Below are 23262 nucleotides of genomic sequence, written 5' to 3'. Positions count from 1 at the left end.
AACCACCGGCCCCCAATCGATGCGCTCCCATAAAGCCCCCCGGTGACGTCACACGCCCGGCAGATTATTAATACCCGAGATAAGGGTGTGATTAACATCAAATAAATCAATCACGCAGTATAAAAGTCCTATTATTTTTGGCTATAAATCAAAGTGGCTGGCATTTGAGCTCCAGCCACCGGGAGGGAGCGCAGGCCCGCGTGAGCGCATAGGCTCCGCGCGGCCTTATCGCGCCCATCGCTGCGTTATCACCGGCCGGTGCCAGGTGCAGCCCTGGCTGTGTTTTCCAGCTCCTTCCCTGGCCCTGGCCCCGCCCCCGCCCCCTGTGCAGCCCCAGCTCCCAAATCAGATAAAGGGCCTGGCTCCCGGAAGGCCGGCCGGGCAAAGTCCACGGCAACCCGCCACATGCCCTTTGGCAGGTCTTGCCCGGCCCTTCCATCAGCACCCAGTGGTGCAGATGGTGACAGAGGCCGGGCAGCCTCCGGTGCTGCGGCTCCCAGATGTGCAGCCCGGGCTTGGGGTGATGTGCACAGCCCTGGGGCCAGGCCCCTCTGCCAGCTCTCCTGGGAGGGGAGTCTAGGTGAGCCCGGGGCGACGAGCCTGACTGGCTACGACTCTGGTGGCTCTGTGACCCCAGGGGCTGCTGCTGGCCAGTGGGGCTGGGGCCAGCCTGCTGGATGCAGTGATCTGGGCTAATGTGGGGGGACTCCGGCCTGTGGCTGTCCTGGGGACCCTGACACCTGGCCTGAGAAGTGCTGAGGCGGGGTTCACAGGGCAAAGGGCCCACTCCTGGCCAGGGATCAAGGTCGGCCTGGGCTCTCCCATCCCTCCTCGGCACCCAGCTCCCGCAGACCACCTCGCACAGGCAGCGCCACACACCCTGGGGTCTCTCTCCGGCCCCGACCCACCTGCGCTCGGGTCATTCGCCCCCTCCCACCCTCCACCTGGCCCGGGTTGTGGCCACATCACCCTGTCAGAGGACAGTGAGGTGATTCAGACTGCAGGGAACCCGGCCTCCCTGGGGGCGCTGTGTCCCCAGGACGGCTTCCTTCTCTGGAGCATGGGGACATGCCCTCCTGGTGCCTCCACCTCAGTGGCCCTTCTTCCTGCTGCCCCTGCCCCTGAGCAGGCTCCTGGGAGTCAGGCTGGTTCACTCCCAGGAGGGTATGGTCTCCTCCAAGTCTGCATCAGCTGGAGCATCACTCCAACCCTGGAACCGCCAGCAGAAGAGCCCAAGGAGAGTCTGGAGGTGCCTGGGGTAGAGGCCAGGAGAATGAAACCAAATCCAGAACTTGGTATGTGGGCGTCTGGCCAGTCCTAAGGGCCCCTAGACAAGTCACTTAACCTCTCTGGGTCTCATTCCTCCTTCTGTGGAGTGGGATGTAGTATGTAGGGGGTCAAAAGGAGGTGCTGTGTACTGAGCACCCACTCTGTGCCGAGGCCGAGCAGAGCACTCAGTGAGCCACCCCTCGGCAGACCCCAGGGCCCTCCAAATCCCCACGTCATGGGGTAAGCTGAGGCTGAGAGCGGGGGGCTTTCTCCAGGTCTCTCAGCAGCCCTTGAGAGCCTCCATCTCCCTCTGGCCTCAGTCTCCCCACCCACAGCGCAAGGGCTGGGCTTGAGGCCACGTGCCCACCGTGGGTCCGTCTGTCCTCTCCTGGCTGCCCAGCCCCTCCCTCCTTGGGAGGCCTCTGCCCCGGGGGTGGCTGGACCACAGACACCGTCGTCGGGCTGAGGACCCGAGGCCCAGCCAGCGGGTGGGCCTGGGGAGTGGAACACTGCATCTCACCTGTGCTGGGTGGACTCGGGGGCCTGGGCCCCCCTGCGGCCTGCAGCTCTGCTGCTGTGGCCTCCTGCTCTGTGAGGCTGCTCTCCGTGGCCTGGGCCTCCTCCTCTCTGGCCTCCATGTCTCCGAGGGAACCTGTGGACACAGCCCAGGGGGTTCAGTGAGGAGAGTGGCCCATCTGGGTGCAGGCACGGGCTCCGTGCCTGGGTGGCGTTGGCCCGGGTTGTGGCCACATCACCCCGGGCAGGGGCCAGCCGCCACTGAGGTCAGAGGTCCCCGAGACCTGTTCCACCTACTCCGTCCGAGCCCCAAACAACTCCCAGGCCTGGGGTTGGCCCTCCTTGCTGTCCTGACCTCCACTGGCAGATGGACTCCACTCTTACCAGGACAGGTCCCTTCCCTCCTGTGCCTCTTCCCGCCCGATGGCCCTGCCCCACTGAGTAGAAGCTGTGGGGACGGCCACGGGGCCCCTTCTGGTTGGCCTTTGGGGGCCAGCACTCCCATCCCACAGACCCACGCTTCTGGCCCCAAGGCCCCAACACCCATCTGTGGCCTTGAGGAGGGACACCCGCAGAGTGTCCCTCCTACGCCCAGCACCTCCTACGTCCTGCTGTCTCACAGGAGCCCCCGAGGCTGGGGACTCACGCCCAGCAGGGCCCAGCGGAGGAGATGCCCAGAACCCGGGGGCCCAACCAACCACCAACAGGCATGGGCCAGCCGGGGTGGGGGCAGGGCTGGGCCCTGGGCTCCCTTCCCTAGAGACTGCAGGGGACAGGAGCCCCTCAAAGGGCAGAAGTCATCCCAGGGGACAGGTGCTCAACCCTGAGTGACCATGGGGCCTGAGAGCAGGGTGGGGGTGCAGCCCATGACATCAGGCGGAGGTGTCAACTGTGTGACGGCGAGGACGAGCCCCAACCCTACCTGGCCCTAGGCCCTGGCCTGGATGCCTGTCCATCCCTGAGCTGTCCATCCCTGGCCCACACCACTCATCCCCTGGTCATGGAGGAGCTGTGGAGCCTCCTGACTCACAGACACCCACTCAGGGCGGCTGGAAGCCACAGACCCCACCACAGCCAGGCCCCTGCCACCAAAGGAGAGGACTCAGGAGGGGTCAGGGGCACGGGACCAGGGCAGGGCCAGGGCAGCACCCGCGCTCTGTGCTGGAGAAGCCCGGGGCGTGGGGCTGGCCCGAGGGCGGGCTGTCCCGGAGGCTGAGCTCCGTCCCTGGAGACAGCGAGGGGCAGCGGGGAGGCCACCAGGACTTGCTCCTCTGTGGCTCGGGGCTCCTGACCCTCATCCTGATCCAGTGCCACCCCAGACAATGTGGCCCCAGGTCTGCCCTCGAGAGGGCCTCTCGCTCACAGCTCCTTCCCGGAAGACGTAGCTCATGGAGGGGGACACAGCCAGGCCCACGCCTGGCCACAGTCCAGCACTGCTGCCCACCCTGGGTCCCTGATGCTTGTCCAGGTCAGGGGACAGATCTCCAAGGGCTGGGACCCAGGGGCCAGTGTGGCACGCTCCAGGCCGACCCTGAGGCCTGCAGTCCGCAGGAGGGTGGGCAGCTGTTGGGACTCTTCTCTCATGGTAGGTGGATGGGCAACTGTGACCAAGGCTCCACCTTCCTACCTCCCGCTGACCTCGAGGGCCAGCCATGTTCTAGAGTGAGGGGACACACCCTGGGACACTGCCTGGGACTTCCACGCGTTGCAGAGACAGACAACCACGGTGGCCTCGCTGGAAACAGCAGCCAATTACAGGAGCACAAGCAGGAAGGGGTGCAGAGAGGGTGCCAGGGGGCTGCTGCCACAGGCCCCGGGCGCAGGCCCCGAGACAGCCCCGGCATCATGCTGACCGCGGAGCCACAGGGGGAGAGCCTCCTCATCCTGGGGCTTAGGGAGCCATGGCGGGTCTCAGGGAGAGCATGGCGAGACCTCTGGACACACTGGCTCAGCCTCCAGGGACTCCTTGGAGCTGCCATCAATGTGCCCACGGGGCAGGCCTGGATGGGCAGTGGGCACACCCCAGAAGGTCCACCTGTGCCCAGGAGGCAGGGCCTGACCTGTGTGGCCCCGCTCAATCAGTGCTGCAGTGGAGGCCAGCAGGGCCAGCCCCGAGCAGACACACCCTCCAGAGGGCCAGAAGGCTCTCGCTGCCCAGGCCCTGGCAGAAGCCCCCGGCCCCTCGAGAGCTGCGTCCCTCCTGTGCACAGCTGTGGGACCTCAGTGCCTCTGTCACCTGCTCTGCAAATGGGGACCAGGGGGCTTCGGGGACCAGAGCACGGGGCGGAGGGTGTGCATCAGGCACCCCAGCCCTGCCTCGGCCCCCAGGAAGGCAGCCCGACTCGGCGCCCAGCCTCGTGGGCCTCAGATGCCCGGGGCGGACTGTGCAGGGTCTCCACTGGGGGAACAAGGGCACTGCTCTGCACAGGGCCCAGGAGACGGGTGTGGGAGAGACCGCCGGCCCCGCACTGAGCCCCCAGTGGGCTGTGGTGTGCCAAACCCTGCCCCCAGCCGTCTCGGCCTCCCGGGAGCTGGAGTCCCAGCTGGCATCGTCCTTCCAGACACACCAGGGCCATGAGAGCTGTCAGGTGGCCAGGGCATCGGCAAGCCACAGCTGGATGCTGCTGCCTCCAACAGAGGCCCTGTCCCTCTGGGAACCTTTACGCTACTCAGAGACCCCAATAGCTGGGCCAGGCTAACCCATGGCCAGGCAGGTGGACAGATGCTTACTGTGTCCTTGCTGTGTGACCTCTGGCCAATTACTGTACCTCTCTGTCTCTTTGGTCTCCTGGGCTACAAATGGAAGCCACCCCAGCTGCACTTTGCAGAATGAACGTGCTCCCACCTGCTCAGTGTAGCTCAGGGTGCCCGTGGTAAGGGCTCCGTGAACACCAGCTGTCACTATCGCTACACACTGCCACCCGTGGCCCAGCAGAGCCTGAGGCACGGGAGGCACATGCGGTGTCATTAGGCACCTCCCGTGACCTCCCGCCCCTGCAGCCCCGCGAGGTCACCCGACAGTCTTCATCTCGGATGGGGAAATCAAGGCACAGGGTTTGGTGGACAGATGTAGGGGGAGGTGTGCAACGTGTGGGGGGCCAGAGAGGGTGGCGGAGGAGTGGTGGCAGGGGACACCTGCGGTGGCAGGGAGGGTGGAGGGAAGGCAGGATCCTGAGGCAGTCACACCACCCCAGTTCCACCCCCCAGAGGAGAGCTGAGTCACACCACATCATGGGTGAGCAAACTGAGGCCCGGCAAGGTGACCAGCTTGCTCGTGGTCCTCAGGGAGGATGGGACCTGGGGCACATCTTCAGGCCTGTCCCCAACACTTTCCCAACCTCAGTGCTGCCTGGGGCCACACCCCCTACCCTGAGTGCCACGGGCAGCAAGGCAGACGCTGACCTCATGGCCTGGCTGGGGCCCAAGGCCACACACCTGCCCAGGGGACATCCTTGGGTCATGACAGTGGTCACCAGCAGCTGGGTGGCTGGGCGTGGCCCCCGTGGTGCCCAGAGCCCCTGGTTATCACAGTGAGCAGACGCCCGCGCGCCCATCCGTCCCCTGCTCATTAAGCCGGACCGGGATTGGAAATGGAAACATAATAGCTATTTGATTGGGGTGAGATACTTTGCATATTGGCTCAGCACTGATAGCGGGATTTCATCAACTCCCTGTTTTCATGCTTTAGAACTGAATTAAGGAGACAGCTCCATACGGGGGCTCGTCCCCACTCCCTTCCCAGTCCCCGCTGGCCACCAGACGCGGCCTCCTCCCAGCTTTGGGGGTGGCGTGCTGAAGCCGGTCGCTGGTGGGGAGGAGATGCCCCAGGCTGCAGGGGCCCAGACAGGGTGACCCAGGCTCCCGGGGCCGTCCCCAGGCCCTCCTGGCTACGCGGGGTGGGCAAGTCCCCTGAGAACGGCACCGTGGGCCGGGGCAGTGTGAGAAACAGGGCAGGGTCAGGGGCACTCCTGCCAGCCATGGTGCCGGCTGCTGGGGCCCCGTGGGCTGCCGGGCACAGGCCCCTCTGGAGGGTGCGTCCAGGGGCCCCTCACCCCGGTCTTACCGAGCAGGACACAGAGGTGGCAGAGCACGAGCCACGGGCATGGGCAGAGCTGCAGGGGTGGCCTCCTCTCCAGGCTGCGCTCAGCCACCCCCCGTCACCCAGTGCCCGAGCGCCACTCCCACACTAGGCCTTCCCTGAGCCGCTGGCATGCTGGAGACCCGGCAGTGCCCACACCTGCCCCCAGAAACCCTGTGTGAGGCCTAGCGCAGGGAGCAGGCCCCGCCAGGAGGCTGAGCAGTGGGCATTCCTCCCCAAGCCCCGTGGAAGACTGGGTGAGGCCAGGGAGTGGTCAAGAGCTGGGGTCAGTTCGCCAGGCAGGACCAGGTGCCCAGCGTGCTCTCAGGACTGCCTCCCTCTGGCTGGGGAGGGGGAGGGTGCGAGGCGGCGGGCGGCCTGGGGAGGGGAGTGCAGGTGGCGGAAAAGACCCCCCCACACCAGTTGGCACAAGGCCTGCCTCCTCGGCCTGCAGGCCCCGGGCAGCAGGTGGGCAGGCAGGGCACAGCGTGGCCAGGAGGGAGACCCTGGCCTCCAGGCAGAACAGAGCAGGAGATAAGGCCTGATAACAGCAGGAAAATCGCAACAGACCCAGACTTTCCCACTGCCGGGCAGCGGGCACCTCAGGCCGTGGTGGGGCAGAGAGGGGACAGGACAGTCCTGCCCTCCAAGAAGCTGCACAGTTGGGAGCCGAGGGTGGCCGCGACCCAGCCAGGCTTGCGGCTGTGACCAGCCATCCCAGGAGTCCTGTGTCAAAAAGCAGACCCGAGAGTTGGGCGTAAAGCACGACCTCTGGGCTTCAGTGGACTCCAGGACCTCTGAAGAGTGGCCTCTTCCCGGGCCACCTGGTCAGGAGGCCTCAGCCCAGCTGACGCTCACAGGCAGGGAAGCTTGGCTCCGGCACCCAGCGAGGTACACGCCTCGCCTCTCAGGAGGTGGCTCCCACCCCACACGCCATGCCCCCGGCGGCTCAGGTGATGCCCGAGACCAAAGATCCAAGGACAGGGCACATTCAGGAGCGCTGGGCAAGCCCTTGGGCACAGCCCCCGCCAGGCCTGTGTCCCCGGCCCTCGCAGGCCCACACTGCCCACCAGGAAGAGGCTCGGCAGACACCCAGGGACTGGGCTCCTGCGCCGGAGCCCGCTCCCACCCCGATACCCCGAAGGTGCCCTCAGCAAGTGCCCACCCCGAGCCTCCCCGTGGGGCATCTGTCACTGCTGCCCAAACCAGTGTCCCACCACCATCCCATCTGCTGGGTTAAAGCTGAACCCGCCCCAGGGCCCAGCTGTGTCCCCAGGGTCCAGGCCTGTGCCCAGGGACTCGGCTCAGCATGGCCTCCCTGGGCCCAGCGAAGTGCTGGGTAAGCCCCGACGGATGAGTGCCCAGCCTGTCGCAGAACCAGCCCTGAGTGGGCCCAGGGTCATGGCAAGCTGGGGCCATCGCCTCCGAGCTGGGTGGCCTCCCTCCCTGCCCTAGTGAGTCTGGGCAGGGGACACACGGCCCATCAGCTTGACCCTCTCTACCCCACCGAGAACCTCACAGAGGGTACTCCATGCCCCCGGCGACTGGAACTCAGTGCTGCAGGCTCCTTGGGTGGCAGTGCCTGGAGCCTGTCCCCTCAGGTGGTTAGGGCCCCCTTGTGCAGTGGACAGCTACTGTTGGGGGTGAGCTCCAGAAAGGCCAACCCAGTGTGCATGGCCTCGGCGCAACCTGCCCCGGAGGCAGGCCCTGGGCCTCGGCCAGGCCTGGAGGGTCCCTGGGCAATCCTGGGGCAACCTCAGCAAGACTCAGGTCTCAACCGAGCCAAGCAGGCCCGGCTCTGAGCTCCAGGACCCACATTCTACTGAGCTGGGCTGCTGGGACGGACCTCAGCCTTCGATGAGAGGCACTTTCCTCGGGACGCAGGCTTTAAAGGCCTGAGCTGGGGAGTGCGCGGGCAGCAGGTGCAGCCCAGGTGAGACGCAGGTGCCCAGGCTCAGGCTCGCGTGGAGCAGCACACCCCGCCCCGGGTCCAAGCTGGCCAGTGCGTCCGTATGACATCGCCTGCCTTTCTTTGCTGATTTTCACTGACCCAGGATTTGACGGGGCCGGTGCCTTGTGCCTGTGGCGCCCATGGGCTCCTGACCCGCCTCTCTGGACACCCCTCCCTCCGTGCCCACTTTCAACCCCTTCTTGGAGATGAGCTGGGATCTAAAGGAGGAAGTCAGTGGGTCTAACTTGCTGGGACATGGCCACTCAGGGTTTCTGGCTGGCCCTGTCCTCTGGGGGCCTCTCCGGCTCTTGGAGCGGAGAGGACATCCTGACCGAGGCAGGTTCTGGCTCTCACGCAGCTCACCTCGGGGCACCCTACTTTGCAGACAGGGAAACAGAGGCAGAGAGGCCTCTCAGCTAGCAGAGTGGGAAGCCCACCCCGCCCTGCCCTTCAGACGACCTTGCAGAGTCGCCATGAAGAGGGGACAGCGAGGCCTGAGGAGCTCAGGAAGGCCTCGGCCTGGCCACTCACAACGGCAGCAGGCTGAGGTGAGGGGACAGGTCCAGCCCAGACGAGGAATGGGGGACATGGACCTCAGCGCCACACGGGCATCACTGTGTGCAGGATGAAGAGCAGGTGGCCTGAGGGCTTCCTGGAGGAGGTGGCATTCAAGCTGCGGCTGAGAAGAGCCCAGGAAGGGTGTCTAGGCAGAGAGCGCTGTCAGGGAAGGCCTGAGGTTGGAAGAGCGGCATGGGCTGGGGAGGCCGGGGTGGGGAGGCTGGGCTGGGGCCTATTCTCCCAGCTTCTCCCGGGTCCTCCCTCTGCCCCGAGCCTGCCCCTCTCTCAGGCCAGGGCCAGCAGGCTGGGCCCTCGCTCAGTCCCCAGGGCAGGAGCTGGGCGGGGCTGCACTGAGGAAGGCGGGCTGCGGAGGAGGGCAAAGCGGCCTGAGAAGGCCCAGCCCCTGCCCGGGAGCTTGGTTTCAGCCGAGCTGCTGCGGCTGCCAAGTCCGCATCCCCTCAGCGAGGCCTGCGCTCACTCAACATTCATCACGGCTGAACTCGGAAACTTTATCAACGCTGAGGGTTGGCGCCATCTCTGGGCCCGGCCACTCCCGGCCTCTGATGGGCCTGATAGCCGCTGATAGATTACACGAGATTGTTTCATTCTGGAGGACGGATTACGGATGCTGGGGGCGGGGCGGGCCGTGTGGGGCCGCGTGGGAGCTGCAGCCCAGGGCTGTTGACGCACTTGGGTAAGTGTGGCCCTGACCGGCTGTGGACAGTCCGGCCACGTGCCAGGCAGGGGCGGCCGAGGCCACGCAGGGCACGAGTTCGAAGCATCCTGGGAGCAAGAGAGGAGGAACGGATCCAGCGGCTGCAGTGCAGTCCTCTCCAGATGGGCGGTCAGGGCCCGGTGACAAGGCTGAGGCCTGACTAATGGAGCCGTCGCTGCAGCCACTGGTCAGATGGATGGAGGCAGAAGGCTGCCCAGCACAGGGCAGCTGCGGCGTGACAGGCCCTCTGGCCCACAAGGGGTGGCCCCAGCCCTGCTGCTCCCACCGTGCCCAGGGCCCTCCCAGCTGCCCCCTCACCACCCACTTTACCGACCTGTGAGGCCCAGTGGCCTGTGCTGGTCATTGGGGCACACTCACACGTTCCAAGCTGATCTCCTCCCCTGCAGCCCCTCTTGGAGGACGCCCTGCCCCCACTCCTGGCCTCCATGCTATCAGCACCAGCGATGGGGACTCCGTGGTCCACACCACAGCCCTTCATGGAATTAGGGGATAGGGATTCTCCTCCCCACCAGGCCGGGATCCCGGAGGTCACAGGAGTCCCTGATGGGGTCTCTGGCCAGGACTCTGGGCCATCTTCTACAAAGAAGCCACCAAGGAGGGCAAAGTGGACTTAGGATGCAGAGCCACGCTCTCCTCACAAGTCTCTGGAAATGGGAACTCGGGAAGACCCAGGTTTCTCCAGTGTGGCCACAGAGAAAGGGACCCAGGAGAACCTGCTGGCTCACCCCAGGTGTGAGTGGGGAGACCACGGCCACCGGGGACAGGTGCTCAGAAACCATCCTGGGGGCAGAATAGATCCCTTTCCCATTTACAGATGCCTAACAGAGGCTTGGAGGATGGACACCCCATCCCCACGTCCCGACCTTGGGCCAAGCAAGGTTGTGCGTGAGTCACAGTTGGAGGGCTGGGGTCAGGGAACAGCATGCCCAGGGCCTGTAGGGAGCCTGGAGGCCAGGGTGGGCCAAGGGGGCTGGCTGGGGTCGTCCCTACCCATTCTAGGAGCTCAGTGTCCCCTCTGACAGCTGTCAGATCTTGGGTCCTCCGTGTCCTGGTCCCCCTGATTCAGGTGTGAGGGTCTGGACTCTGACACTGTGCCAGGCAAAAGGCCAGCCCTGGCACTGAGGCCTTGAAAAAGCTGAGCCTGGGGGCATTCCCACCAGCGGCAGGGCCTAGGGTGGACACAGTGTCCCGCACTTTAGGGGAGGCCCCACCCGCTCCATGGAGGCCCACTCCACAGCAGCTCAGCCAATCCCTGGGCCTCGCTCCTACTCATTTGCATGCCCCATTTCTACTGGCTGCTAGAGGGTGGGTGAGAACGGACCCTGAGGGCAAGGGGTCCGGCCTGAGGGGCGGGGCTTCGGTGGGGGCGGGGCTCCCGGCTGCCGCCGTGTGGCTGGAGCAGGCGGCTGGGACTCAGCCTTAGGCTGCTGCGCTGGGGTGTGTCCTCGAAGTGGGGGGTTTTGAGTGACCTTCCCAGGTGTCAGGCTGCGTGGGGAGCGATGTTCCTGTGCAGGCTCTCCGCTGCCCTATGGATGAGTGGAGGGGAGATGCTCCCTGGGTGGCAGGGACTGGGCCCTATTCCGAGGCTCGCTCGTCCCCGGGGCAGGGCTTTCTGCGGCCACTCGCTATCTCCAGCTGCCCGGCTCAGGGCTTCCTTTGCAAAGCAGGGGCGCGGCGCCACGTGCACCTCCCTTCGGGCCGGGCCGTCGCCTGGCGCGGTGGGCGCGGGTGCGAGCGCCTCGCTTTGTTCCTGGCATTTTGGTGGCGAGATAAGGGGAGGCAGCCGCGCGCAGCAGATGGATAACGCGATAGCGCTCGGCGCGCCGCCTATCGCACTTTCCATCGGTTCCCTTTTCTCTCTTTCTTGTTGGGGGCCGGGCAGGGTGGAACCCCACCCCACCCCCAGAGCCAGGGAATCGGGTGGGGGCCTCTTCTCCTAGGCCCCAGCCAGAACGGGCACCCAGGGCCTGCCCAGAGCTGACTGGGAGAGGGAGGGTCCCAAGGCAGCGGGAGGGGCAGGGTCTTAAGGCCACCAGGAGCAGCAGCAGCTGTGCCATGCTCTATCTGGCCCGCTGGCGAGCACCCACGGGCACTGCCCACCTTCTAGATGAGAGCAGTGAGGCTCAGGGAGTGAAGTTGCTTGCCCAAGGTCACACCGCCAGGGCAGGTAACTGGGTGTAAGCATGCCTCTCTGGCACAAGTCGGGTTGTCTGGAAAGGGGAACCCCCTTCTCAGACGGGTGGGCTGGTGGGGGCACTCAGGAGATGGCCGGAGCCCAGCAGGGACTCTGGGCCCAGGGCCTGCAGGCAGACTTTAGCATCCTCAGCCCTGCTTCATAGACGTGGACAGTGAGGCTCAGAACAGCGAACAGGAGGCTCAGAACAGCTCAGAACAGACGGGGCAGGCTGGGCCCCAGGCTCCCTCCCGAGCACCCCGGAGGCTCTGCGTTCCCTGCGTGATTCTTGTAACCTCCATCTGGAGACACTGGTGACCAGGGGCTTCCAAGCAGTGGACAAGGGGTCACCATGGACCGGAGAAGGCTCTGGGCCTCTGCAAAGCTCAGCGAGGCCATCGGCAAATGAAGTCATTTGCCAGAAACCGCAGAAGAATGGCGGCAGGAGGATAGAGAGGAGGTGCAGGGCCCTTGCAGCCACGCGCGCCCCAGGTGGTGCCCACCACCAGGCCAGGACCTGCAGGCCTGGGCAGCTCCACCTCCTCCGTCCGCTTCTCAAAGCTGAGCATGCGGGGACTGTGCATGTGGCCGTGGCGCAGGCGAGGGGACCAGGCCAGGGGTGTGTTAAGTCACTTGCCCAGAGGTGGGATTTGAGTTCTGGCAGCCGCACCCCACAATTATCCCTTACCCCAGAGACACCTCGTCTTCCTGAGACAGCTGACTTTCTTAGAATGTGGATATAGAGCAAAATCCAGAGGACAGAAACAAACTTCCTCATCAAAGGAGCCCCAAGAAATACGCAAGAGTAGAGACAGACCAGTCTTAGCCACAGCTTCCACTGTTCCTGGGACAGGGCTGTGGGCCCCAGTGGTCACTTTCCTTCTCTGTGCCTGGGCCTTTTTCCTTGAAATGGAGGTGGTGGGCCCACTAGGAGAGGGACCCAAGGCTGTAAACAGCTTGGAACCCCCAGCCAGATGGAGACCCAGATCTGGACCAAGCCTCTAAGTCAGAGTCCCTCTTGTTTCCTCTAATGCTGTGTGACCTTGGGTCAGTTACTCAGCCTGTCTGAGCCTTGAGTCATCAGAGGAGAAATGAGGTTAAAGTTACTCTTCCCAGGGCTATAGGGAGGCCCTTATTCCACAAGACAGGTCAAGCCCAGGCCTTGCATGCAGCCAGGACTCAATAAAGGGAGCTATTAATAGTGGCAACCATCAGGGTCATAACTGGGGAGTCCCAGAGACTCGGAGAGACTTGGGGACCTTGTCCATGCTTCCTGCCCCTGGGACCCCAGAGAATCTCACTTTTCAAGAGTCACTGAAAAATGAACCCAGAGGCCGACTGGGATCCCGAGTGGCCTCAGGAGGGCCTTGTGGAGCAGGGCTGGGCTCAGCCTGGCCACCACCCCAGGGAGAGGTTGTCCCCACTGGGCCTCTGCTTCTCCTCCCACGTGGCGGGCGCCTCGCCTGTCCCTCAGCGGGAGGATTAGCCACACGCCGGCCCTAATCGCCGTATCACACATCAGCGCAGGATCTCGGATCAGCTGAAGGAGACAGGCTTCATCCAGACAGACGCACGCGCTACCTGAGCCCATCTGGGCCCGACTGTCACCGACGGCAGCGGGCCAGCCGCCCAGGCCTGATGGCTGGAGTGGTGGGGGACAGCCCTGAGCCACGGGCTTCCACATGGGAAGGGGGTGACGTAGACGGAGCAGCCAGAGTTCAGATCCCGCCCCCAACGCAGCTGGGGCTCCGCTGGGGCCTTGGCATGGAGTGAGCACCTCCTGTATACCGGCCACCGTCCAGGGACCGAGGCAGGGACCGGGCAGGTGAAACCCCGCCTGCGCATATACCTTGACAAACGGTACCCACTGGACAGATGAGGCCCTGGGCACCAAGGCTGCCCTGAGGACACAGCCCGGGCCTCCGGGCTCCAACCCCATCTGCCCACCACCAGGCTGCAGGAGGCCTGGAGGCTGCATCAGCCCGCTGACCCTGCCGCCTGGGGCAGAGGCAAGTCCAGGGGGGCAGAGGCTCGGTGCGCTCTCCTGAGCAGAGCCCTGCTCCAGCCACCCCAGCCTGGCCTGCCAGGGGCCAGCTCCCCGGCAGTCTCTGTGCAGAGCCCGTCTGTGCAGCCGGACACTGGTGGCTGCCCGCCTGGCCAGGAGCGTCGGCCAAGGGCTCCCCTCCGGGGCTTCGTCCTCCCCCCTTCTCCCTACCTTCTTTTTCAAAAACATAATTTATCTGTGTATTATCAAGAAATCCAGACACTTTAATCAGTGAGCTATGAAGTCAGAATTTCCATTCTTATCTGCGGGAGGAGTGGAAATGCAGGAGATAGGCCATCGCTGGTGGGGAATGCTAATGGACGGAGGCGGGGCGCTGGCCACGGGAGCCTATCTCCTCCATTATCGAGGCCGTATCTGGCCAACCATCGCGGCAGTAATGGGGCCAGTTCAACTTTCCGAGTTATCACAGGAGCTGAAACCTGCGCCCGCCAGAGGCCCGACGGGAGACAGTGCGGGGACCAGGCTTCAGCCGCAGTGGGAGGGGGACGGCCATGGAGCCGGCACAGTGGAGGCCGGGCACTCCCCGGGGAGGCTGCCTGTGTTGGGTGGCGCTGGGTGAGGGCCTGCGGCTCAGAAGGGGAAACTGAGGCAGAAGCCCCTCGGGATCCGGCGGCTGGGTGGAGCCCGGCCCACAGGCTGGGAGGAGGCAGGCCCCTTGCGTGATGGAGTGGGGAGTAGACACTCACCCCTGGCCCTGGACGGCAGGCCCTGTTCCCCAGTGGCTTAGCAGGCCCAGCCTCGGGAACCATCAGCAGTGACCTGACGGGCACAGTGTCCTGGGGCATGGCCCCGCAGCTCCCCACCGGGCTCAGGAATCCCAGCCCTGGGCCCTGGGAGTGCGCACGGGGCACCTCGCAAATGTTGGGGGGCTACCCACCTGGCCCGTGAGTGGCCACCTGTACCACGGGAGAGGGAGCCCCAGACCCACTTGTGGCCACACCCTGGGCTTAACCCAGGGTCTCACCCCAGGACACCAGCCGGCCAGGGCCCCGGTGCTGCCCAGCAGGGCTGGCCCACGGGTGCCTGGTGGAGCTGCAGCTCTGGACTCCTGCTGCGGCCTCTGCCCAGGGAGGAGGGAACTCGCCAAGGTCACGTTGTGGGAGGCACTGCGGGGAGCCCCAGGAAGACCTCCGTGTCCTGAGCGTGAAGATGGGCACCACCAGGCCCAGCGTGGCTCGGGGACAGCTCTCCCCAGGAGAACCGCCCTGCAGTGCCCGTCTCCTGTCCCCAAGGTAGGTGCCAGCCTGACCTTTACACTCCCTGGCCTCACTTCCTCCAGGGACCTCCCTCAAGACTGCAGGGGGCGCGAGGTCAGTCTGTGCAGTGCTGGGCACGGCGTGGGCACGGGCTGGGCTGCACGTGCTCGAGGCCTGGTGGGAGGAGGCTGGGCCTGGGGCGCTGGCTTCCCCCGTCACACGGAGGCCAGGAGCACCCTTGCTGGGGTGGAGTCCTCCCAGGCTCTGTCCCTGTCCCCAGAGGAGGAGCTTCGCAGGGGGAGCAAGGCCACCTGGCCTGGCCCCTCCCCGCCCGCTCCCAGTGTCTGGCTCTGGGGCACAGACTTCGTGTGAAAGTACCAAGGAGGCCAGGGGCTGGAATGGGTCTCAGCACCCAGGACAGAGGGCTGGAGGTCAGATGCCAGGAGGAACCGGCAAGAAGCAAGCCCAGGAGACTGGGAAGGTGCAGAGATGCTGAGGGGGTGGTCAGCAGTCGGGGGGAGAAAGGTGGCCCCTGTGCCCCTCCACTGAGTTGCACTGAACCACACAGACCCCACCCCCTGCTCTGCCTGGCCATGCCTGCTGTGGGGCCTCCGCCGTCCTCTCCAACCGCGAGGTGAACGATGCTGACCCACTGATAGGGGGCACCTGAGACTCAGGAGCTCCTGGCACGAGGACCAGGCACCCTTAGAGCCCATCCTGGGTCCCCGAGAAAGGCCCATTTTGCAGAGATGGAGACTCTGAGATCAGCTCCCCATAGGCACAGAGTGGGACAGCTGCAAACCTAGGATGGGCCTGTCCCCAGCAGTGGCTGCTCACAGGGAACCCCCACTGTGGTTGCTTCTCAGGAGCAGCACCCTGCCCCCGGTTTGGGGGACACAGGTCCCCAGCCTGGGAGCAGGGATAGGGCTCATGGAGACCACCCCCACCCCCTGGCTGACTCTGTGCTGTGTGACTCTCAGGCAGCCACCACCCTCTCTGACCCATTTCCTTGGATGCAGAATGGGTTAAGACCCCTAGTTTAAGCAGGTGTCTGAAGAGTCCCAGGAGGAATCGAACACGAGTGAGCCCACCAGCACTGGCACCCTGGGCTGATGCCAGCCGGGGTCCTGCTCCCACTCCAGCCCTGGGGCAAGAAGCCAAGGGACCCGGGTTCCAGGGCCAACTTTGACCTCACCCAGCTCAGAGGCTGCATAGCCGCCGCACGTTGCAGGTGGGGAAGCTGAGGCTCGGAGAGGCTGCGGCCACCTGGGGAGGTCAGGGGAGTGCCTGGGGGCAGGCAGGGGCCGCGTCTCTACCCCACCAGCCCTGCCCAAGGTCAGCGCCACACTCCCGCTGGCCAGGCGGCGTCTCCCACCACACTGCTGAGGAGGGGGGGGGGAGGGGCCGCGGAGAGCTCCAGGGATCCCGGGGACCTCTCAGGGGCTGAGTGGACTCCACCCAGAGGCACCCCAGCCCCGGGGCCCCTGACCAGCTCCTGCATCAGGTGAACAAGTGGGGCCTTGGTCTTCTCACCTGTGAAGCTGGCCACTCGATGACGAGGCTGTCAGGCAGGGAAGGACCACGGGCAGGGCCAGGCGGCCAGGCCGTGACACAGGTGGGGGCCGTCTTGCCTCAGACAGCAGCACCTGAAGGGCAAGGCTGCTCCGGGGCCTCAGGTGCCCGCACACACCAGTGGGAGGTGCTCTGGGGGACCTCCTGCTGCACACCAGCGGGCAGGGCTGGGCCACGGTCACAGCAGGCCGCTGGGCTCCTGTCCCGGGAGGGCCCTGCCCTGGTCGCCTCTAACCCTGGAGCCCTCGGGGTGCAACCCGGGCCTGGGTAGGGCAAGGCTGCGCTGGGGGAGCGGTCGGGAGGGTCGCACTGGGGCCGCGGCAAGGCCCCTCCCTCGCCACCATCAGCTCCCGCTCCTCAGCCACGGGCTGGAGGGGACAGCACCGTCTCCTCCCGGGTCTGCTCTCTGTGCTCACCAGGCACCACTGTATACCAGCTCACCAGGCACCACTGTATACCCGTCTCCTCCCGGTCTGCTCTCTGTGCTCACCAGGCACCACTGTATACCAGCTCACCAGGCACCACTGTATACCCGTCTCCTCCCGGTCTGCTCTCTGTGCTCACCAGGCACCACTGTATACCAGCTCACCAGGCACCACTGTATACCAGCTCACCAGGCACCACTGTATACCAGCTCACCAGGCACCACTGTATACCCGTCTCCTCCCGGTCTGCTCTCTGTGCTCACCAGGCACCACTGTATACCAGCTCACCAGGCACCACTGTATACCCGTCTCCTCCCGGTCTGCTCTCTGTGCTCACCAGGCACCACTGTATACCAGCTCACCAGGCACCACTGTATACCAGCTCACCAGGCACCACTGTATACCCGTCTCCTCCCGGTCTGCTCTCTGTGCTCACCAGGCACCACTGTATACCAGCTCACCAGGCACCACTGTATACCAGCTCACCAGGCACCACTGTATACCCGTCTCCTCCTGGTCTGCTCTCTGTGCTCACCAGGCACCACTGCATACCCGTCTCCTCCTGGTCTGCTCTCTGTGCTCACCAGGCACCACTGTATACCAGCTCACCAGGCACCACTGTATACCCGTCTCCTCCTGGTCTGCTCTCTGTGCTCACCAGGCACCACTGTATACCCGTCTCCTCCCGGTCTGCTCTCAGTGCTCACCATGCACCACTGTATACCAGCTCACCAGGCACCACTGTACACCCATCTCCTCCCGGTCTGCTCTCTGTGCTCACCAGGCACCACTGTATACCAGCCCTGCTTGAGCAGGGGAGAGAGCCTGGGTGGGAGGGCCATGTCTGGGAGCAAGGGCAGCAGCCACCTGCCGTCCCGACACTGGGGTCTGTGAGTCAGGGCCATGTGCCCAGCCCCAGGGTCACTCAGAGCCAGACCACCCAGGGCTGCAGGGGGCCTGGTGCCCAGTGTGCCTCTGCTCCGCCTCGGCGGCCCTTTAACACTGGGGCAGCACTGACCTCGGGGCTCTGGGCCCTTGGTTCTCATTTGAGAAATGGGAGATTGGACTGGGGCATGTGCCTTGGCCAGAGCACATGGGCACAGAGAGGGCACCGCACGGCTGTCACCTGGGCCCAGGAACACAGGGAGGAGCAAGAGGAGGAGGGAGAGGATGAGAAGAGGACAAGGAGGGGGAAGGGAGGAGGAGGAGCAGCAGGAGGAGTACTGGGAGGAGGAGTCAAGGGAGGAGGAGCAGCAGGAGGAGGAGCAGTGGGAGGAGGGGAGGAGGGAGAGCAGGAGGAGGAGGAGGGAGGGCAGGGGGAGGAGCAGTGGGAGGAGGGGGAGGAGGGAGAGCAGGGGGAGGCGCAGTGGGAGGAGGGGGAGGAGGGAGAGCAGGAGGAGGAGCAGTGGGAGGAGGGGGAGGAGGGAGAGCAGGAGGAGGAGCAGTGGGAGGAGGGGGAGGAGGGAGAGCAGGGGGAGGAGGAGGGAGAGCAGGGGGAGGAGGATGGAGAGCAGGAGGAGGAGGAGTGGGAGGAGGGGATGGGAGCACTGCACAGCACGGGTGCTGTTGTTGATGCCCTTTTGCAGATGGAGAGCTGAGGCTCAGGTGACAGGCCTTGCCCATGAGCCCAGGGCCAGTCAGGGGCCCACATCTGCCCATTTCGTGCCAACTGTCTGGTCCCAGCAGGCCTGCAGCGTGGGGCGGGCCAGTGCCATCCCTGCCCTCAGGGAGCTCACGGGACCGAGGGGGTAGGCAGGGTTGGAGCCAGGCTGCCTGGGCAGGCATGCACAGGGCGTCAGCAGGCACTGGGCTGGGCACCCCATGCACAGCGTGAGCAGGGAGGAGCCTGACCCCGGCTGGCCCTGCTGAGCTGGCTCCCTGTCCACAGGCCTGTGTGTGCGCTGAGCTCCTACCCCACCTTCACCTGTCTCCCAATGAAACAGCCAAGGACGGGCGACCAGCGGGTGGGGGGTGCCAAGGTCATGCAGCAGGGGACTCCTCCTGCAGGTGCTGTCCCAGCTCCCAGCCCCTGGGGACAAGGCCAGGCCTCCTGAGGGGGAGAGCCGGTGAGCTCTGGAGACATCAGGAAGCTGTAGCCTCAGTCTCCCTTTCTGTGAAATGGGGACAGGAGCCTCACAGGAGACCAGGGCTATGGAGGGCAGGCAGGCAGCAGTCCACCCAGGGCCCGAGTTCTCCAGGATGGCCTCTAGGCAGGCCCAGGCCCAGGTCCACAGGTTGGCGATACCAATCGGGAGGCAACAGCTGCCTCTAGGAGAAGGGCTGTCGATGGCAGATAGGCCAGCCGGGAGTATTATTCACGGGCCCGTCAAGCCCCGGGAACGTCTGGTTGGCATAGAAACAGGAGATAAGGGGCACAATTAATGGCATTGCATTCCTCCTCCTTTCTTCCCCAACTGACCCACTTAAATCCCGGTGTGCTTGGTGCCATGCTGGGTCCTGGTGACCTCCAGGGAGGGGCCCTGGGCCAGAGGGATTGGGTCCCGGACTCAGGCCCTGGTTAGGGCTGGGTGAGGCCTCCCTAGGGGCTGCCCTGTGCACTAACGTCTCAGGAAGGAGGGCAGCGGGAATTGAGAGGACAGGGTTGGAAAGACCCCAAGGTCCTCTGCTGCTCCTGCAAGCCCACTCACGGACGTGGAGGCCGAGGCGGGGTGGCTGGAAGTGGTGAGGAAGAAGCATGCCATTCAGGTCTGGTGGCCGGGCGGGGCCAGGCTGCCTGCATCAGCTCTGGCTGGTCTTCTTGGGTGAGAGACTTGGTTTCTCTGTGCTGTTTCCCTGCCCGGTGGAGGTGGGCCAGGACCTTCTGTGGGAGCAAGGGCCCTGTGTGGCAGCCGACACCAGCCCTGTCATCACTCTCAAATGACAAGGTGAGCTGCCTGTCCTCCCCAGGCCCAGGAATGCAGGACAGCCAACGGCCAGGAGCCCGGGCCAGGCTTTCACAAGTGTCAGAGGATGGCCATGTGGGCTCCAGGGTCCACTAGATCCCTGGAGTCCAGGAGCAGGGCAGGGGCAGCAGAGTCCCTCCCCACCTCCAGCTCCTTCTGCTACCAGTCACTGGCCATGTGCTCTCAGGACGTGGGACAACCTGACCTCCACTGCCAGGTGCACTGTGTTGCTGCCCCCTCAGGGTGGTGACCAGGGCTGGGGACAATGGGGCAAGGCCAGCTGAGGGCAGGACTTACACTTGCTGACCCTTGGATAGCAGACCTGGTTACACCGTTTCTCCAGAAGGAATCGGCAGTGAAGGCGAGAAACCTCGCTAGCACCCTCCCAGCACTGGCGGCCCCACGGGTGGGCGGGTGGGTGTTAATGCTTAAGGGAGCAGAGAGCAGCAGGTGGCTTTGAAGCTCGGGGTGAATTAGTCACCCAATGATTTGTTTAATCAAACTGCTAATGTGTGAAAAACACCTCCCCTGCGGTGGGGTGGCAGAGGGCTGGGGCGGAGAGCAACTCCTGCATCTTCAGGAAGCCCCGGGCCCAGTCAGCCCAGCTCCACTTGGTATCCGGGGTCCACAGTCCCCCCACTGAATAGGGCCCCTCAGGGTCTCTGGCCTGACCTGGGGGCTCACTGCTGTCTGAGTTTTCCAGGGAGGAGCACTCAAGCCAGTCTTAGACTCCACCACCCCTGGCCTCACGCCACCCACACAGGCACAGCCCTCAGCCCTCCACACCACACGAGAGCAGGGGACTGTCGCTCCCTTTCCAGAGCTGGAAACTGAGGTCAGCCTCGTCTCCGGAAGGGCCCCAGGCTGGTCTCCCCTTCCCTTTCTGCAAAGCATCCCCGAACCCCTCCTCAGGCCCCTGGCTCATTTACTCAGCCCCACCAGAGGCCCAGTGCCGCACACAGCAAGCACTCAATAGATACTTGTCAGTCAAGGCAGATGGGGACAGACCTTTCCCTGACTCGGGACCCTGTGGAAAAGGCAGCAAGTGGCATAAACTGGGCTCCTCCCCAAACAGCTGGGCCCATGGAAACCACCTTGAGTTGTTCTTTAAGAAAACTCCTGCACATCACACCTGATACTTGCCAGGAACCAACAACCCGACATGATTCGGGGGAAACCACCCTCTTCTGCAGGTGACGAACCCTCTGGCCCGCAGCACCATCTAATAGGAATCAGGGGCGGGGTGTCCTCTCTCTCAGCTCCGGCCTGTGCAAAGTCAGTTTTCTTTCATTTTGACGGACTGTACCACCGCCGCAGGGGGAGGACCAACTTCTTGGCAATTAGGCCTGTTTGGGGAAAAGCTCTCCAGATGGACCGCGCTGACGCCGGCTCCCCCCACCCCGTAGAGCCTCCCGGGCCCCCTCTGCCCCAGCCGCGACACCCCCGCGCTGTTGTAGCCTCGAACCCAGCGGGGCCTGGTGGCCTTAGATAAGGCCTCTTATCGCTCTTGGCGATCGCCATCGGGCCGACCGGCCCACGCTTATCAGAGCTCACATCGACCGGGGCGGGAGGAAAGCTCCGCGGGCCCGGGGCGCCGGGGGGTCCTGAGCTGCGCCCTGCCCTGCTCACCCCGCCAGCGGCCCGGCCTATCGTCGCAGCCATCTGGCCGGCCAAGGCCGCGCTCCTGCCTCGCCCTCCCCCCCGCTCCCACGTTTGAAGTTAATAAATGGAAGCGCCTATCGCGGCCGCCATCGGTTGCGCGCCTTATCAACGCGGCACATCTATCTCCGCTCAGAACAAAAGGCGCACAGAGGCGCGGGCAGCTGCGCCCCGGCTTTGATGGGGGCACGGGGGGGGGGGCGGCCCGAAGCGCTCGGCCCCCTCCCCTCCACACCCTGTGCAGGGCCGCAGGTGAGGCCAGGGCAGCGGGCGCGCAGCTGCGAGGGCCGCACGCACAGCCGCGGGCAGAGGGCGGGCAGGCGCCGCCGCTTGGTGACAATCAGCGTTCGCATCTTAACGCGCTTAGATCTGTCAGGGGAGGAGGCGCCCTGGGCCCCAAGCTGCTGGGAGGGTCGCTGGGACTGCCTCCCAGGTCTGGCCCCTTCCCCGGCCCAAGTCCTGGGACGCGCCAGGGGGCTCCTGGGGGCTGGCCGGCGCAGTCCCAGTCCCCAGCCTGCGCGGCTGGCCGACCCAGCGGGGCCGGGCGCTCTCTGCTCCCGAGGCCTTATCTGCGCTGGCGATCGGCTCCTAACCTGCGATCTCCCTGCCGGAGTTTATCTGCCGTTCTCATCACGCCGAAGCACACTCACACGCGCTCGCACTGAAGGAGCCGGGGCTCACGGGGGAGGAAGGGAAAAAGAAACCAGAGAAGAGCGCGCATCGGGACCGTGGGTGGCTTAATACTGAGTTGACATGTTAGAAGGCGACTTTCCGAAAACAGGTCCCGTTTGCATTTGGGGAGTCGGTTACGGGAACCCGGATTCCCACTTGAGCCCCCGCTTTCCGACACCTCAGGATGGAGACACTCCCACAGGCTAGGGCACTTGGGTCCTGTGGGTAGAGAAGGCAGTGTCCAGGCGCCTGGAGCTGGGCAGCCAACCGGACCCTCCTCTCACCACCGAGCTGGCCCGGATGACCTGCTGTCTGGCCAGTGGGAGGCGCTGGGGGAGGAAGCCCACGCCGCGCCAGGGCCCTGGCCGCAGAGGCGCGAAGTTATTATTGGCGTGGGGTGGGGAGGGGCGCTTCCTGTGCGCTGGCTAGCTCCTGGAGCAGCGAAGTGGTCGCAGCAGCCCAGTGGTCCAGAGAGCGCAAGACATGTTATCGTGTGGCCATGGGTAAAGCGGACGTGCAGTGGCCCCTCGGCCCGGCGGGGAACTGCCCATAGGCCGCACCTGAGAGAAACTTGGACAAGTGCAGGGGCCACGCCAGCGGCCCGAGTCCCCAGAGCTCCTTCATTGACTCAGGGCAGCGCCCATGGGTGCAGGCATACAAGAACACTGTTTGCTGCCTGGGCAGCGACACTTGTAGGGGCAGACCTCCTGGAGGTGTCCCCAGGCAGGCAGGGCTCGGGTTCAAACCCCCATCGCCAGGCGGGGGTGGGGGGTCTGGTAGCTGGGGCAGAGCGCTGGGGCTGCTGCGGCAGCTGCACACCCCCCTCCCCCAGCCATGCGGCTCTGCGGCCAGCACTCCCGGGAGGCGCCGCCTGGTCCCCGCCACCTCTTCACGCCGTTCCTCGCAGCCCCAGGTGCCCCCTCTCGCTCCCCGGTCTCTCTTTCTCCCTCTAGATACAAAGCCTGGGAGAGTCAAGCGCGAGAGATAAGATCACAATTTCAGCCCGTCCCGACAGAGCGATCTTATCAGGATGGGACTTGCAGAATGGAATATTTTAAACTTTATCTGAGCCCAGATCGGGGCCGCCCTATCGCCGCACCATCTCGGAGATGCGGGGGAGGGGCAGGCCGCGCGGTGTCCGGGCCGCGCCCCCTACCACCCTCCTCCGGATCCTTTGGGCGGTCACCCCCTCCGGGGCCGGACCCCCGGTGCCCGAGTCCAGACGCGGGGGCCCGGCCCGCCAGTGGAGATTAGATTACGGCGCGCTTGGCACACAGCGCGGGGGGCGCGGCGCGGGGTGAAGGTCGCCGGCGCTCGCGGGCAGAGCCGGGATGGGCGGCCGCGCGGGGGTGGCGCTCGGCGGCGGGGCGCTGGCGGGGGTCTGCGGGCGGAGGGGGACGGCGAGCAAAGTTTGACTTACGCTTGATCTGCCGGGGGTTGCTCTGTTTCCTCCTGGACATGTCTCCGGCGCCGCGCGCCCTCGCGGCGG

The 23262-nt window shown here is 65.1% G+C and overlaps 1 protein-coding gene across 1 annotated transcript in view; it reads right to left on the bottom strand.

Annotated features, from left to right (window-relative positions):
* Positions 1 to 23262, bottom strand: part of Zfpm1 (zinc finger protein, FOG family member 1) — a 56056-nt gene extending 32794 nt beyond the window's left edge. The window contains exons 1-2 of the mRNA XM_027933152.3: positions 23194 to 23262; positions 1790 to 1921 (exon numbers count right to left, since the gene is read on the bottom strand). Of these exons, the coding sequence (XP_027788953.3) occupies positions 1790 to 1921; positions 23194 to 23233 (172 nt within the window). The 5' untranslated portion in view covers positions 23234 to 23262. The remainder of the gene's footprint in view (positions 1 to 1789; positions 1922 to 23193) is intronic.

The sequence above is a fragment of the Marmota flaviventris genome, chromosome 18 (assembly GCF_047511675.1).
Source record: "Marmota flaviventris isolate mMarFla1 chromosome 18, mMarFla1.hap1, whole genome shotgun sequence".
In the NCBI taxonomy this organism is placed as follows: Eukaryota; Metazoa; Chordata; class Mammalia; order Rodentia; family Sciuridae; genus Marmota; species Marmota flaviventris.
This window is presented reverse-complemented; position numbering and strand designations above follow the sequence as displayed.